Source organism: Stegostoma tigrinum, chromosome 7 (genome assembly GCF_030684315.1).
Source record: "Stegostoma tigrinum isolate sSteTig4 chromosome 7, sSteTig4.hap1, whole genome shotgun sequence".
NCBI classification, from domain to species: Eukaryota; Metazoa; Chordata; class Chondrichthyes; order Orectolobiformes; family Stegostomatidae; genus Stegostoma; species Stegostoma tigrinum.
Genome location: NC_081360.1, coordinates 11,851,941 through 11,867,702, shown reverse-complemented (window position 1 = coordinate 11,867,702; position 15,762 = coordinate 11,851,941). Strand labels below are relative to the sequence as shown.

Sequence of the window (15,762 nt, the reverse complement as noted above, 5' to 3'; positions counted from 1 at the left end):
GCCCCTTTAAGAGAGATGCCTGGTGTCTGATAAGTGTCTGAACTGGCTGTTTTTCACCCAAAGTCCTCAGTGATGTCAGAGGCAGACTTGTAAATATTATTGATGTAGCTTAAGTGAGACCCCTCCCCTTCCACAAACTTCCAAAGGTCCACCCATCCTGTCCGGGGGCTGTACAACGTTATAAAGAGGGCTGCAGAAGCAGGCACTCGCTCGCTCACTCACTGGCCAAAGGTGTGCTGAGAGGTTCTGTCTCCCTTTGGTCTGGTTTCTTCTGTCCTTGTCCCTTCCCTCCCCCCCCCACCCCCACGCCAAATTCTTTCTGGACCAGTCCCTCCACCCCCTCTCCTTTTCAACACGGTGGGGTAATTGTCAGGCATCTGGCTGTCTTCGGCGAGCTGTGAAAGGGCGAGGGGGAGCTGGTGCCTGGAAGATGCACCTCCCCATGCTCGGGGTCTTGTTCCTGGCCGTTTGTCTGAGTGCAGCCAGCGGTCAAGCAGGCAAAAAGAGAAGGCAAAGTCCGTACGATGCAAATACCCAGAATCAGAGTAAGTCTTCCAGAGGAAGAGAATCTTGTTGAAACTTTTAACATGCATTTTTCCCCTTACAGAATGTGTTCAAACTCTTTCTAGACCTGTGCTTTAGAACGTTCTGCCGGCACGTTGCTTCTGGTTCTGTCCTTTAATGACTAAATGATGTCCAGATGCTGATTCCGAGACTTAAACCAGGGGTGCATCGAGTTTTGCCGATGGAGCGAATGCAAATTTCGTGATCTCGTCGATAGTTTGGCCGTGTGGTTTATCAAAATAGCCTTCGAAAGAGCTAGTACAGGCAGTAGGGGCGGAATGTCTCCTGTGGTTCAATACTGTGTGTACATGAGGGCATATAATACATTCTGACCCCTTTCTGCCCTTTCTCTCTTTACGCCAACCACATTTTGAAGTTTCCATTGCAGATTTTAAGAACAAGGGCATGAAACGACCTTTCTCCCTCTCTCCACAGATGCCTCCTAACTACTGGGTGGTTCCACTATGCTTTCTCCTGCATCTGAGGCGTGTTGTGTTTTTTTAAAATGCTGCATCTTTCCAAAATTTGGGGTGTGAGGAAGAAAGACAAATGGTTTCTTTGTAATCTTCACCCCGCTAATCTGGGGAAGATGTGATTTTAAAAAAATACATTGTGTGAACCTTTTGATGCAAACATCCAAGGGGTCAGAATGCTGACTATTTAGTGGCTGTTCAGCAACAGAGGCCATCACATCCTGTCCCACTGCACTCACTGAAGGAGGGGAGTTCCGGGGTGGGGGAGGGGAACAGGATTAGGGAGTTTAGAAACCACTCCTATATGTTTCCTAAATTGGGGTGATTGTAGTTTATATCACTTTTTGCTTGAGGAGACTCCACAGGTTAAAACCAGCATCCATCCCGAGCTGCTTTTACATTAGAGTTTAATGTGTAAGCTGAGAATGTACCGAAGAATTCACCTACAGACCCATTCAGATGGGTGGATGGTCTGGTGGGATTTTTGTTGTGGGTTAGTTAGAAAGAGCTTTACCAGCTATTTTGAAGTTGTAGTTTAACTTAAGTAATTCCGAACGAGGTACAACCGCTTGGCTAGAAACCTGGAAGGGGTTCCTTGGAATTGTTGAATATTTAAGGCATAGAAAGAGACCATTTGATGCTTCGTGTCTAGATTGACACTTCATGAGAATGTCATTTAAATATGCCACTCTTGCCCCCTTTACCCTGTATTCTCTCACCTGCCTTCAGATAATGAGGTGGCTCAGTGGTTGGCGCTGCTGCCTCACAAAACCAGTGTGTTGGGTTCAGTTCTCACCCTTATGTGACTGTGTAGAGTTTACACATTTTCTCTGTGTCTGTGTAGGTTTCATCAGGGTGCTGTGGCTTCCTCCCACAGTCCAAAGATGTCCGAGTCAGGGGGAATGGCCTTGGGACATTGTCCAGGGCTGGACAGGCTAGGCAGATTAGCCATGGGAAATTCGGGTTTACAGAAATGGGATGGATCTGGGTGCGGTGCTCTTTTGAGGATTGGTGTGGACTTATTGGGCCAAATGGCCAGTCTCCACACAGTAGGGGATTCTGTGATAATGATCTAATGACCCACTTGAAAACCACAATTGAATCTGTCCCCAGTGCATTCTCAGGGGGAGCATTCCAGATCCTATTCACTTGCTGTGTGAAGGAAATTTCCCTTGCGCCGCCGTTGCTCCTTTTGCCATCCATCTAAAATCCGTGTCCTCTGATTCTCGATCTTTCAAACAGTCCCTGTCTGCTCGGTCCATATCCCTTGGGATTTTGAACACCTCGAACAGATCTTCCCTTAGCCTGCTCCAAGACTCCCAAGATGTTTGATCTCAGTGTCTCCATGTAACTGAAAGACTCTTTTTCTTTGAAACCATTTTTGTGAATCTTTTGCATTCTCTCTCATGCCTACGTGCTCATCAGGTCTGTCGGTATTTGTGAGGGGAAATAATATGATTTAACTCTAACACATTTTCCTTAAAATCAAACTGATTTTACAGTCTGGTTCTTTGATGGTTGCATCCTTTATAAGGAAAGAGTGCGAGTTGAAGCTGCATGTCAAGGTCCTGTTTGACGTGGGACTGAACGATGTAATCCTAATGGAAACTGGAAGATGCTTATTTATCAGAGCTGATGAGCTTATGCAAAAGCACAGCAGTCGAAGATACTGAAAATCTGAAGTAAAAGCAGATGATAGGAAAGGAATGGCTCCCATGGAGAGAGAAACAAGAGTTCGGGGTGAACTCCCCACAGCCATTGAGCCTCGTAATCTCAAGCCAGTGAAAATCATAATTCAGCTTGTGAGTGGCTGCATTTGGCAAGCAGTTGAGTTTTACTGGGATAGTAGGAACTGCCAATGCTGGAGAATCTGAGATAGCAAGGTGTAGAGCTGGATGAACGCCAGCAGGCCAAGCAGCATCAGAGGAGTAGGAAAGCTGATGTTTTGGGTCGAGATCCTTCTTCATAAAATTTTGCATGAGAGGAACAGGAAGGCTGGTGTTTTGGGTCGAGACCCTTCACGTCAGTTTTCCTGCTGCATGGCCTGCTGTGTTCATCCAGCTCTACACCTTGTTATCTGAGTTATACTGGGCCACTTTCTTGGGGTCGCTTTACTGCCTGCACTTTCTCGGCGCCTTTCTTGCTCTCAGAAGGTGAGTAAGTGCTCAGCAGGAGATCCGAGGGCCAAGAGGTGCATCTGCTGGGTTTACTTTGTGGAGACAAACAGGGCGATGCCACATCCTGTAAAATTAAGCTGCGTCATGCCAGTGAATGGGCTTGTGACTAATGTAATTGCCCCTGGGTCCTGAGTATTTCTTTGTTGGGAAAATGCAGCCTGTTATTTAAGAGTTAATGACCCTTCCCCAGAATTGATGACGAGCCTCTGAAATACCTATGATTAACTCTTGCTCTCTCTCTCTCTCTCCCCCTCCCCCTCCCCCCTCCCTTTCTCTCCCCCTCTCTCCCTCTCAAGATGACTTAGTGTTCCATGAGTTGAGGGTTCAGATTTGAGACATCTTTCCATCCACAGATGCTGAGTGATATTAGTCTTGCAATGCATCTAGTCTTTTGGGAACTATTTAATTGATGTGTGTGTGCTTTCTCTGTCTCTCCTGTTCAGATTATTGTTTAGACAATGGAAAGGTTTACCATGTTAACCAGCAATGGGAGCGTACATACATGGGCCGTGTGATGATCTGTACCTGTTATGGGGCAGGGCGAGGTTGGAATTGTGAATCGAAGCCGGATGGTAAGTTAACAGTTAAGGAGCCAGTGGCGCTGCATTCTTAATAATTAAACTTTGCATCTAGCACCATCTCCAAACTGTACACAGTCCCTATCCAGAGATCGAAAAGTAGGTGTTTTATAACGAGGCTATCAGCATGTTAACTAATGTGTATTTCGGTATCGGCGAACTAACCCAGTGTGTTACAGCATTGATATATTAACCCAGTATGTGACAGTGTCAGCATATTAACCCAGTGTGTTACAGCATCAGCATATTAACCCACTGTATTACAGCACTAGCAAAGTGACCCAGTATGTTACTATATCAGCATATTAACCCAGCGCTTTACAGCAGCCTCAATGTGTTGTTCCACGTATATCAGCACCAGTGCTGTCTAATCATATTGCAGTCAAGTGCATTGCAATAGAAGTGAAGGGTCTCAGTGTGTTTTAGCATTACTGTACTCTTATCGATGTTAGGTGATAATCCATCACATCACCAACGGTGCTCCACCTCCTAAAATACAGTAGTGACTGCACCTCATTGGCTGTCAAGCACGGCGAAACCTTCTGGAATTGTGAAAGGTGCAAGCGCTTTCATTTTTGATTTCTGCATTCTGTGCCCTCGCACACGAAGAGGCCAGGTCTTGTGTATCTCCCTTCAGCGCAGCCTGATTGCTGGATGTCAAACAGGACTTCCGTAGGTGGCACTCAGAGGCCAGGCTCACCAGTTGAGACTGGCGTTATACCCCTCAGGAGTGCAGTCAGAGGTGGGCTGGGGCTCAGCGGATAAGACAGTCATTTCAAAACTGAAAGAATCTCCCTCCTGAGCCTTGACATGTGTTTCGATTCATTTGTGCAGTCGAGGAGATGTGCTACGACCAGTACACTGGGACCAGGCAACGTGTCGGTGACACCTGGGAACGCCCAAAGGATGGCATGATCTGGGACTGTACTTGTATTGGAGCTGGCAGAGGGAGGATCAGCTGTACCATTGCAAGTAAGGAGGAGGGGTGCAGGGCATTGTGGGCAATCAAGCGAATGGGGCTGAGTGGCCAGAGAGTGCACCTATGCTGAGCTCCTGCTAATCAAAACTCCTCTTAAATAGTTATTCATCTCAGTGCTTTTGGTGCTCTGATCTCTATTCCAGTGCCCTGTGGAGTTTTTGCTTTGTTTTCTGTCTTGTTACCAGCATGGTGAAGGGATATCTGTTCCAGAAAGGGGAAATGTGCTGCAGCCTGCCCTCTCTAAGGCATGACGGGCGCTGTTCAACTCTGATCTTTCAGAGGATCGGACACAAGTCCTTGCCCAATTATGGAAGTTTTCATCTGAGTGTTTGTTTACTCTGAGCCCCTTCCTGTTGCAAATCCCAGTCCTGTTCCTGATTAGATAAACTCATTCCTTTCTCCTCTTGTCCACACTGCTCCCTTCTGTCCTTTTACAAATCCCATCCTCCTTCAGAAACAACATCTATTCTAGATGCCCCCTCCCATCCTGGGCTCTTACAACCTCAATTTCCTGGACTTCTCCTTACAACTCCCCAATTCCTCTGGATTACTCCCCCACCCCATAATAACAACCAACCCCCTCAAATTCCTCCCCAATCTCTCCTGGGTTCCCTACACCTTGAGATTCTTCCAATTTACTCACTCCAAACTCCTCCAATTCTAGCCCAGACTCCTTCAATTTCTCCCCCATCCAGACTTCTCCAATTTGCCCCCTTTGAGACTCCTCCAATTCGCCTCCTTTAAAATTCCTCTGATTTGCTCCACCTCCAGACTCCTCCACTTGCCTTTTCCAGGCTCCTCCAATTCCCACCCCCTTTGAGGCTCCTCCAATTCACTTCCCAGACCCCTCCAACTCCCCCCATGAATCTTCCAGTTCCTCCCCATCAAGACTCCTCCAATTTCATCCCTCCAGATTCCCCTAAGTTCCCCCTCCTTCAATTCCCCCATTCCAGACTCTTCCAATTTATTCTCCCTGCATACGCCTCCAGTTCCCTCCTCCAGACTCCTCTGATCCGTCAGGACCTACCCTCTAGGACCCTCCCGGGGTTCCATTGCCCTTTCACACAGATGTTTGCCGGCTGGTTAAAGCTGATGGTTCCCAGTTTAATCCAGTTTATTGAACATGCTCCAACTGCCTTGACAGCCTCATTGGAGGGGCTTTGTTGTCAGTGTGAAGGGACAGGTGTGGGCCACATCAAACCCCGCACACACGCTGCATTGATTGGAGCATTCATTCTGAATTGTTGGCCCCTGCCATGGAGGAGTTGATCAAATCCTGAATTGAAATCTAGGGCAGTTTGATACAATCCTAATTTTTGCTGTCCTCTTATGTTCCACAGATCGCTGCCATGAGGGTGGTCAGTCCTATAAGATTGGGGATACCTGGCGAAGACCTCATGAGACAGGTGGCCACATGTTGGAGTGTGTTTGCCTTGGAAATGGGAAAGGCGAATGGACCTGCAAGCCAATAGGTAGATCATTCTGTTGCAAAGTTGAAACCAATATTAGTACATTTGGTTCAAAACGACTGGCTGACAATTTTGCAAAGCTTTTACAACAGCTCTATCAAATTACTTACAGCCAGACTGATGCACTGAGATCAGACTGGGTTTGGAAGTTCTTACTACATTGGCAAAGAGTGAGGTTGGATTGGGATGGGCTGGTCCCCTCAAAATGTGGGAACGCAAAACCTTCAGGTCACCTTGGCTGTCTGCTGGACTGCGTTGTCCTTGGGAACATATGATAGACATTGTCCATTGGAAGCCAGATAACCCTGTAGGCTACAATGAAGGACAGTTGACTGTTAATATTGCTGATGTTCAACACTGTCCATTGGAGGCCATGTGACACTCAACATTGTCAACTGGAAGCCCGGTGGCCATGTAATGGATAACACTGCCTATGAAGGCTATGTGTTCATGTAACAGTCAATTCTATTCACTGGAAGCCTGGTGGTCATTAGTCATGTGACAGTCAACCCTGTCCATTGGTGACCCAGTGATCATGTGACAGCCACCTCTAACCATTGGAGACCCGGTGGCCACAGGACTGGTGGCCATGTGATGATTTACACTGTCTAATAAAGGCCCGTGGTCACATGACAGTCAACACTGTCCCTTGGGGTTCATGTGACACTTGACACTGTCCTCTGGAGACCAGGTGATCATGTGAGAGCCAGTAGTCACTGGAGGTCATGTGACAGTCAGAACTGCCCAGTGGAGGCCAGGTAATCATGTAACAATCAACACCGTCCAGTGGAGTCGAGCTCAAGCTCACTGACTGAACCTGTTTGTCCCAGGATGGGACACGTGCTTTTGAATATTAATTCAATTCTCAATGTATTTCTGAAGTTCGTGTTAGTTGGTGAAATGCCGTTTTGCCCTGATGGCTGAACCATGGCACGTCAGCTGTGTCTCAGGGTAGCCTTCTCAAACCAAGCTCCGCTAGACAGCTGTGAATACATAACTGCGGATGACACTCCAGTGCATGACTAAGGGAGGGGCGCACTGCTAGAAGTGCTTTCTATCAGATGAGACATTCAGCTAAGACCTCGGCTGCCTCCTCGGGTGAACACAAAAGGTCCTCCAGCACAGGTGGAACAGGAGACTTGACTTGAGCTCACCTTGTGATTTGGCTGTTGCTTATCCCTCGGCCAACATTCTGCTTGTGTGATCTTGGGGTAGTTTCTTCCTGTGTTGTGACAGTGTTCACGCTGCAGGAAGTGTTCGGGTTGTGAATGGGGCAATATTCTTTCGCTGTTGTCTTCCCTCAAAAACCAGAAATGAAAATATTGATTCTGTGGGGAGATTGAAGCTTGATAAGGAGCAGGGTTGCCAATCTCTGCTGCATCAGTTGAGCCTCTCGACCTTGCTTTCAGTTGATGCTGTCTGCTGATCTCAGCTCAGGTAAAGACAGATCTGCAAAAGGCAACCGTCATTGGTGTCCGATCGCTAGAAAGAGCGAGCGAGCGGCCAGAGGCCGAGGGCAGGATTGGTGGGGCTTGATGCCACCATTCCCTCTTTTGCACAGCCAGTTGGCATTCCCTGCCACACAGCTCTGGCACTGCAACCGGAGGAAACAAAGGGGAGCTGACCAGGTGAAAGGGTGACGTGCCTCAGAACCTAATCCCGCTCTTTGTGTTTGCACAGCGGAGAGGTGCTACGACAATGTGGCAGGCACAACTCATGATGTTGGCGAGACCTGGGAAAGGCCATACCAGGGCTGGATGATGATGGAGTGCACGTGCCTAGGAGAAGGCAGTGGACGGATCACCTGCACCTCACGCAGTAGGTTTAGCTTTTGTCTTTTGAAGGTGACCTTATCGTGCTATGATTGAATTTTATTTAATATCAGAACTGCTGAACCAGTCTGACCCACCCGCCAACCACATTAAAGGACCTGAAATGATTGCCTGTGGTGGATGAGTTTGGAATTGCACTAACTTTTCACTCTTTGAAAAGCCTTTCAGATTTGGGGTGATTAGGACACAAGGTCAATTGTTTTGTACTTGATTGGAAAAAAAAGGTGGATTCATGGAATTCAGTTAGAGATCAGCTGGGATAAGCACTGTGGCTCGGTGGTCAGCACTGCTGCCTCACAGCACCAAGGACCTGGGTTGATTCCACCCTGGGGCGACTATCTGTGTGGACTTTGCATGTTCTTGCTACATGGGTTTCCTCCCACAGTCGAAAGCTGTGCAGGTTATGGTGGATTGGCCATGCTAAATTGCCCCATGGTGTCCAGGGACAAGCAGGCTTATGTGGGTTAACCATGGGAAATGCATGGTTACTGGAATAGGATAGGATGGGGGTGGGATGCTCTTCAGAGAGTGAGTGTGGACTGGATGGGTCGAATGGCCAGCTTCCGCACTGTAAGGATTCTATGATGAGATAAAAGCCCTTGGACGGCCAAACAGGCTAGACCGAATGGGCTTCGTTCCACACTTTGATTCAGGAGAGAAGGGCATGTCCCCTTCTTGGAGATAGCTCAGTGGTAGAGCTGCAGGCCATGATGAAAGATAGGGATAGGCAAGCCCACAGAGGCTTTGATAACCAGGGTTAGAATGTTAAAGTCAAGGCGACACATTACAGGGAATCCACATTACAGGGAGTCCCTGTCTCTCAGTGAGCCCAGGGCTGACTGAACCAGACTGGGTTTGAGGTAGTGCTTCAGATGGCCTGAGAGTCATGGAGGATAGAATGCAGCAGGGCGAATGGAAATAGACAAATCTGGAGGTAAGGAGGGCGTGGGTGAGGATTTCATTAGCAGATGAGTGGAAGAACATAAGAAATAGGAACTGGAGTTGGCCATTTACCCAAGCTGTCACTCTGTGAGACCACGGCTGATCTAATCATAGGCTCAAGGCCACATTCTTGCTTGACCCCACCCTCCATAACCTTCGACTCCTCTCCCAGCAAACATCCATCAAATTCAACCTTGAGTGCATTTAATGATTCTGCTTCCATTGTTCTGGGGAAGAGTATTCCAAAGAGGGTAGAAGTTCCTCCCTATTTCCTGTCTGTGCCCCTTGCTTCCCGATTCCCTGTGCATAGGTCAAGCACCTGCTGAACTATATAAGTTCCAACAAGATCACCTTGCATTCCTCTAAACTTCAGTGAGTCTTGGCCTAGCCTGTTCCAACATCTTCTCATACAAGAATCCCTTCATCCCAGGACCTAACCTAGTGAACCTTCTCTGAACTGCCTTCAGTGCAGTAAATCTCTCCTTGGTCAAGGTGTGAGAAATAGAATGAATCTAGACACAGTCCTGTAGGTGTGTTCTGACCAATGCTCTGTAGAGGCACAATAAGACTTCCCTTAGAGTAAAGGCCAACAGCCTATTTTCTCTACTAATCACTCGCTGTACCTACATGCTTGGGATTCATGCTCAAGGACTCTCAGATCCCTCTGTGTGTTTCTTCTGCCACCTCTCCCAAACTTTGCACGCCATTCCTTTTGGAGGACAGTCTAACTCACTTGAGTGTCTTGGTTAAACTGACCACTACCTCCAGACAACACACACACACTTGCCCTCTACATGCACACATGATCACACACACACTCCCCCTCCACACACACGCACACACACACTCCCCGTCCACGCACACACATACGCACACTCCCCCTCCACACACACACACTCCCACTCCACACACACACACACACACACACAAATAGTCCTCTCCACCCACCATACACTCAAGCAGTATATTCCAGACCTTAACTAATAAGTGACGACCGCCTGAAATCTGTGCTCTTTTATTCTCGATTTTTTCAGCAGCTGAAGCAGTTTCTCTCTTTCTATTCTGCCCAGACATTAAATATACAATGAGAAATTTCTCAACCTTCTTTGACTGTGAGAAAAACAGCCAGAACCTCCACTGTATTTTCATAAATGAAGTCCCTTAACTTAGGGGCTTGTGAATTTTTTTCCACGCTCTCTGAAGCATTCATGCTCTTCCCAAAGTGAAGCACCAGAACCGTACACAATATTTCAACTGAAGATGAATTATCTGATACAGTTTTAGTCTAACCTGTTTGCATTTGCCATCTGTCTGTCCATTTCGCTGACTTGTCGGTGCCCTTTCTAGTGTAACTCCTCAGAGTTTATACTGCTTCCAAGTTTTGTATGATCCATAAGCTTTGAAATTATGTCCTGCACACAAGATCTGTCTCATTAATATGTATCAGGAAAAGCAAGGGTCCTAATATTGACCCCTGTAGTTAGCTGCGTCACTGTAAATAATATGCCTTTCGGAAGTCTATGTATACCAAATTAGCAACGTTATGCTCATCAAGACTCTATGCTACTTTTACAAAACAACAAATCATTGAAATGTGATCTTTCCCCTGTGAAATCCAGACTGGTTTCCTTTAATTTTCCCATACAACGCTAGATTTTATCTTGAATAATTATTTCTAGTTGTTTCTCCACAACTGAAGACAAACTAGCGTGTCTATAATTCTTGGTCTTAACTTTTCCACTTCCTTCTTGAAGCAAGGGTGTAACATTTCCAACTTTCCAGTCTTCTCACACTGTGCCTGTGTCACAGGACGACTGAAGTACTATCACCAGCACCTCTGCGATTTCCATTCTCGTTTCCACCTGTGTACGCTAATTGTGGTGCATCGTCAAAAACATCCTTTTTAATTTATAACCTCCTCCTCTGTCACTATGGCCAGACTAGCATCTTCTTTCAGTAAAGGCAGATGCAAAGTGTTCATTTGATAGCTCAGCCACACCCTATGTCTGTGTGCATAAATCCACACCCCCGCCTCCGTTTGGTTGCTAAACTAACCTCATTCCTCCTTCTCCCACCCTTCTGTAATTTGTATGCCTGCTTCCACATTATGAGTATAGATTGTAAATAGCTGAGACTTCAGCACTGATTCCTGTGATTCTCAACTAGTCCAAGACTGCCAACTTGAAAGTGCCCTATTTATTTTCTCATCTGCCAAGCCGAAAATGATCTAATTGTCCCAATCCCTGTTTGTTGTCAGTTAGCCAATAGCCTCTCTGTGCTAATGTATCACCCACCCCACAGGAATGCACTGGGGAAGGTTACAGAGGTGGAAGTAGTGTAGGAAAATGGTTGAAAGCTCATCTCAGAGTCAAATACAGCACTGAGGTTGTGGACATTCAGAGAGTCTGAACACAATGACTGGAGTCTTAACAGTATTGAATCGGAGGAAATTTGGGCTCCTCCAGTACTGGATGTGACATCAGAGACAGGAGGAGGCAAGAGATGGCCATGAGTTGGAGCTGGGTGGTAACAGTACTGAGTGCATTTGGGAGAGTGTTAATGAGAGATGGTAGGTGGGTGGGAAGTAGGGCCTTGAGAGAAAAGACCAAGGATCGATTCTTGTGGGACATCAGTGTGTGAGCAGGAAGAGAAGCCATGACAGATATTCTCCAGCTACTGAACCGAATGGATTAGAATTGACCCAGGTGAGCAGCCTCATCCAGCTGCATCATAGTGGAGGAGGACGATGCACTGAACTGTCAAAATGTTGCAGACAGGTAGAGAGGGAATGTTTATGCTTGTCATCCGTAATTTTGACAGAGAAATTTCAGTGCAATGGCAAAGCTAATTCAAGGGATTCAAACATGAAGTTCTAGGGAAGACGGATGTAAGTTTGGGAGGTGTGGAGAGGAAAGGGACATTTTTGGCAGTATTCTAGTGACTGCTGAAGTAACTTACTTTGTCCCTGAAGTGCCTGAGAGGTTTTACTGAGTGAAAGATGTTGTAGAAATTAAAAAGTTGATGTTTACAGACTGAAGCATGTTGACTACTGTCCCTGTATCACTCCTTTCTGCTGCCTGTTGCAGATCGATGCAATGACCAGGATACTCGAATGTCCTATAGAATTGGAGATAACTGGACAAAGAGGGACAACAGGGGAAATCTCCTTCACTGTTCCTGTAAAGGCGGAGGGCGTGGAGAGTGGGAATGTGAGCGACATGCGTCTGTGGCATCCGGTTCTGGTAAGTGCGGAGACTTGGCTTTCACTGTAAGATGTACAAAGGTAATGGTTTGAAATTGCTTCTAAGTGCACCACTGCCCTCCTCTTGAATCTAAGCAGTTTAAGAGCTAGGCAGCTTTAGGCACAGTAATGGAATAGCTTCCATGCAGTAAGACTTTAGTTCTAAGTGGTTAGGTGCATTCATCTTGTGATGCACCATAAGCCATTTTGCAAAAGTATTGGAATGCTCAACAGCCCAATTTTATAAATCTTTCATTCTTATGCTCCATCGAAATGAGGAATTAATGGTAAGCAGGATTGTTCTTATTTCCTGTTTTCCGTGCAGAATTGATCAGATTATGTACCCATTGCACCAAATTCAACAAACTATGTACAGCACCAAACTAGACACTTTATTCATGGTATCTGCATGAATCCTTCTTGTAAATTCATCAGAATATACCTCTACTCTCTCCTTCAAGTTTCTCAAACTTCTTTTTAAGTGCATCGGTTTATCTCAAACTGCTCCCCACATTAAAGAGGGCTATTCTTCCTCAGGATGTGGGTACAACATTTTTGCCTGCCCTTAATTGCCCTTGAATTTGGGGAGTTGCCAGTTTGTTTCAGGGGACTGTCGAGAATTAACCACATTTCTCTGGTTCTGGAGCCACATGAAGGCTGAACCCACTTGAGATAGCACTTTTCATATCCTAAGGGGGATTGGTGATCAAGATGGGATTTTTTTTAATGACAGTTAGTGCAAGCTTACTGAGACTAGCATTACAATTGAAAACTTTTGACAAAATAATTTAAATCCCATGGTGGAACTTGAACCTCTGCTGCCAGCGCACTAGCCTGGGCCTACTGGATTGCTGGTTTGGTGGCATTACCACTATACTATGATATCCCCTCCACATCCACACCATTCTCAGAGTAGAGCGGCTTTGTCCATGTTAATAGCCTCGGATTTTGGACTCTGCCACAGGTTTTGAATGTTTTGAATGAAAAAAACTACCATTCTGGTCATTTTGGCTGGAAAGCACAGTGGTCACCTTCTTCAATCCCAGACTGAAGGAAAAGAAGTCCTCCTGAGAATATCACAGTCCAGGATTTTAGACATTCACTGCTCCCTCCCCAATTAATTCAAACAGTTGGGAATTTTTATTAGGCAAGATCATAAAAAGCACCTTATCATCACTTCAACAAACTTGGTCTGTTACCAAGAAACCCGTGAAGGAGACAGAACTCATGGTCTAAAGGAAGGAAAAGGATAAGCAATCTTCCATTGTTTGTCTCACTGTTCCCCTGGAATCCCTACACTGTGGAAACAGGCCCTTCGGCTCAACAAGTCCACAGCAACCTACACAGCATCCCACCCAGACCCATCCCCCTAATCTACACATCCCTGGACACTATGGGACAATTTAGCATGGCCAACTCACCTAGCCTGCACATCTTTGGACTGTGGGAGGAAACCGGACCACCCGGAGGAATCCCACGCAGACATGGGGAGAATGTGCAAACTCCACACAGTTGCCTGAGGGCAAAATCAAGCCTGGGTCACTGGTGCTGTGAGGCAGCCATGCTAACCACTGAGCCACCATGCTCAGTGTTCCTTTTTTTTGTCTCAACATTCCATGTTTTTGACGCAGCATTCCTTTTTTTTGTTGCAACGTTCCATTGATTGTTTCATGTCGAATCTCCAGTTTGGAACTTCATTTTGCTGTTCTTCCTATTGAAAGCAAGGACTTATTTTTGAAAGAAAAATCTGGTTCCTCCTTTCTAGAAAGCTCTCACCTACAGCGTGAAGTCCAGCGCGTGGCTTATCAGCCTCAGTGTGTCAGCGACGGAGGTATTTTGTACAGCGATGGAATGCAATGGCTTAAGAAGCAGGGGAGCTCACGCATGTTGTGCACCTGCCTGGGTATTGGTGTGAGCTGCCGCGATTTGCGTAAGTATGAGTAGTGCGCTGTAGTACACAAGCCCTGATATCACTTCTGAAGATTTTATAAAAAGGGAACTTGATGGATTTGGGGTTATTGCACATTTCGGAATGTATACCCTGTGAAACAACTACAGGTGACTGCGCCAGACATCTTTTTAACTGTTCATTGTCAAGGTTAGGGTCTGCACAACGCAGGGAGGCATGGGGTGCCTTTTTCATTGAACTCATTCCCTGCTTTACGGATTTGGCATTGCCTTGAGCTCCTTAAAGCCACAGAGGATCAGGGAGGGTCTACATGAGTAGGAATGGGCTCAGGATTGTCAGGGTGTCTGGGTGAAGCTTTGCGTACAACTGCGGAGGGGCCTGAAGAAATGTGAACACTGAGAAAATTTGGATGAACTGGGAAGGTCACTGATTCGCGACCTCCTTAATGTGAGTTTTGCCCTGCATCCTACATTCCAGTTACTCAGGGGCTATCTCAGCACCGTAAGTACTTGGCAGCGAAGACTGTAACCAGTGTGGTAACTCTTCCAGCTTTCTGAGTTAGTTCAAATCTCACTCCAGAGAGTTGAGCGCATACTCCTTGGCCGATGGGGTGCGAAATATTCTGTGAGCTTCAAGAGTTTTTGTCAGGTGTTCTGGCCAGCAGTTACACTTCAGGTACAAGCCAAACTTAATATTTAAGTGTTTTGAGATGAGCAGAGCAAAGTGTGGTGGTGGTGTAATTCTGTTGTTCATGTTTGTTCTTATCAGCATCTCAGACATATGGAGGTAACTCCAACGGACAACCTTGCGTGTTTCCATTCACATTCATGGGCAAGACTTACCAATCCTGTACAAATGAAGGACGCACCGATGGCAAATTCTGGTGCAGCACGACCAAAGACTTTGACAGCGATCGCACTTACTCATTCTGCAACCAGCATGCTTGTAAGTCCAGAAGTCTTGGCTGTCAGAAGCCACCCTCTGACCCGTACCAACCACCTCTCCTTTGTTTCACGCCCAGTCACAAACTGCAGATTGTGTGGTCCACCCATCTCAGTCAGTGGCCGGGAGACACCTGCGTTTTGATAGCACAGCCCCCCGCCACCCCCACGTCACACTCCTCGACTCCACCTTCTTCTCACCCCTCCATTCCTGGCCTGCCAGTGGCCATTCCCTGCAGGATGAGCTGATCCGTGAGATTGGTGATTGGGAGCCTGTTGTCTGTTGCCCCTGCACCCTGCCCCCAATTGATATCCGGTAACCTGTTACCGACAGAATGTATGGCAGTGGGGTTGGGCCAGGATGAAATAGATTGGGAGGGGATGGGTTGTGCAGGATGCAGGCAAATCTGAGTGTGACACATCCCCAGCTGTGGTTAAATGACTAGTCAACATACACCATGTAGAATGGCCTAGGCCGAGGTGGAGGGCAGTAATGGGAAGACACATCTCCCTGGGTGAATATTAACAAAGTGAGGGTGGGAAGTAACAGGAAGCATTTCCTCCCAATTTATACAGGCTACGTTTCTCTGCAGGAGCTCCCCTAACACAGGAATGGTGAGCACTTGGCTCCAAACGGCTCTAGACCTCAAGACCTAA

General features: G+C 46.8%; 1 protein-coding gene across 5 annotated transcripts in view; it reads left to right on the top strand.

Moving 5' to 3' along the window:
- Positions 1-205: 205 nt before the first annotated feature.
- The window catches only part of LOC125454089 (fibronectin-like), an 89,714-nt gene continuing 74,157 nt past the window's right edge, over positions 206-15,762 (top strand). For all 5 annotated transcript variants that reach the window (XM_048534413.2, XM_048534411.2, XM_048534415.2 and 2 more), the window contains exons 1-8: positions 206-545; positions 3,658-3,786; positions 4,627-4,764; positions 6,112-6,243; positions 7,921-8,058; positions 12,101-12,256; positions 14,021-14,185; positions 14,933-15,109. In XM_048534413.2, coding sequence (XP_048390370.1) covers positions 431-545; positions 3,658-3,786; positions 4,627-4,764; positions 6,112-6,243; positions 7,921-8,058; positions 12,101-12,256; positions 14,021-14,185; positions 14,933-15,109 — 1,150 coding nt within the window. In that variant the 5' untranslated portion in view covers positions 206-430. The remainder of the gene's footprint in view (positions 546-3,657; positions 3,787-4,626; positions 4,765-6,111; positions 6,244-7,920; positions 8,059-12,100; positions 12,257-14,020; positions 14,186-14,932; positions 15,110-15,762) is intronic.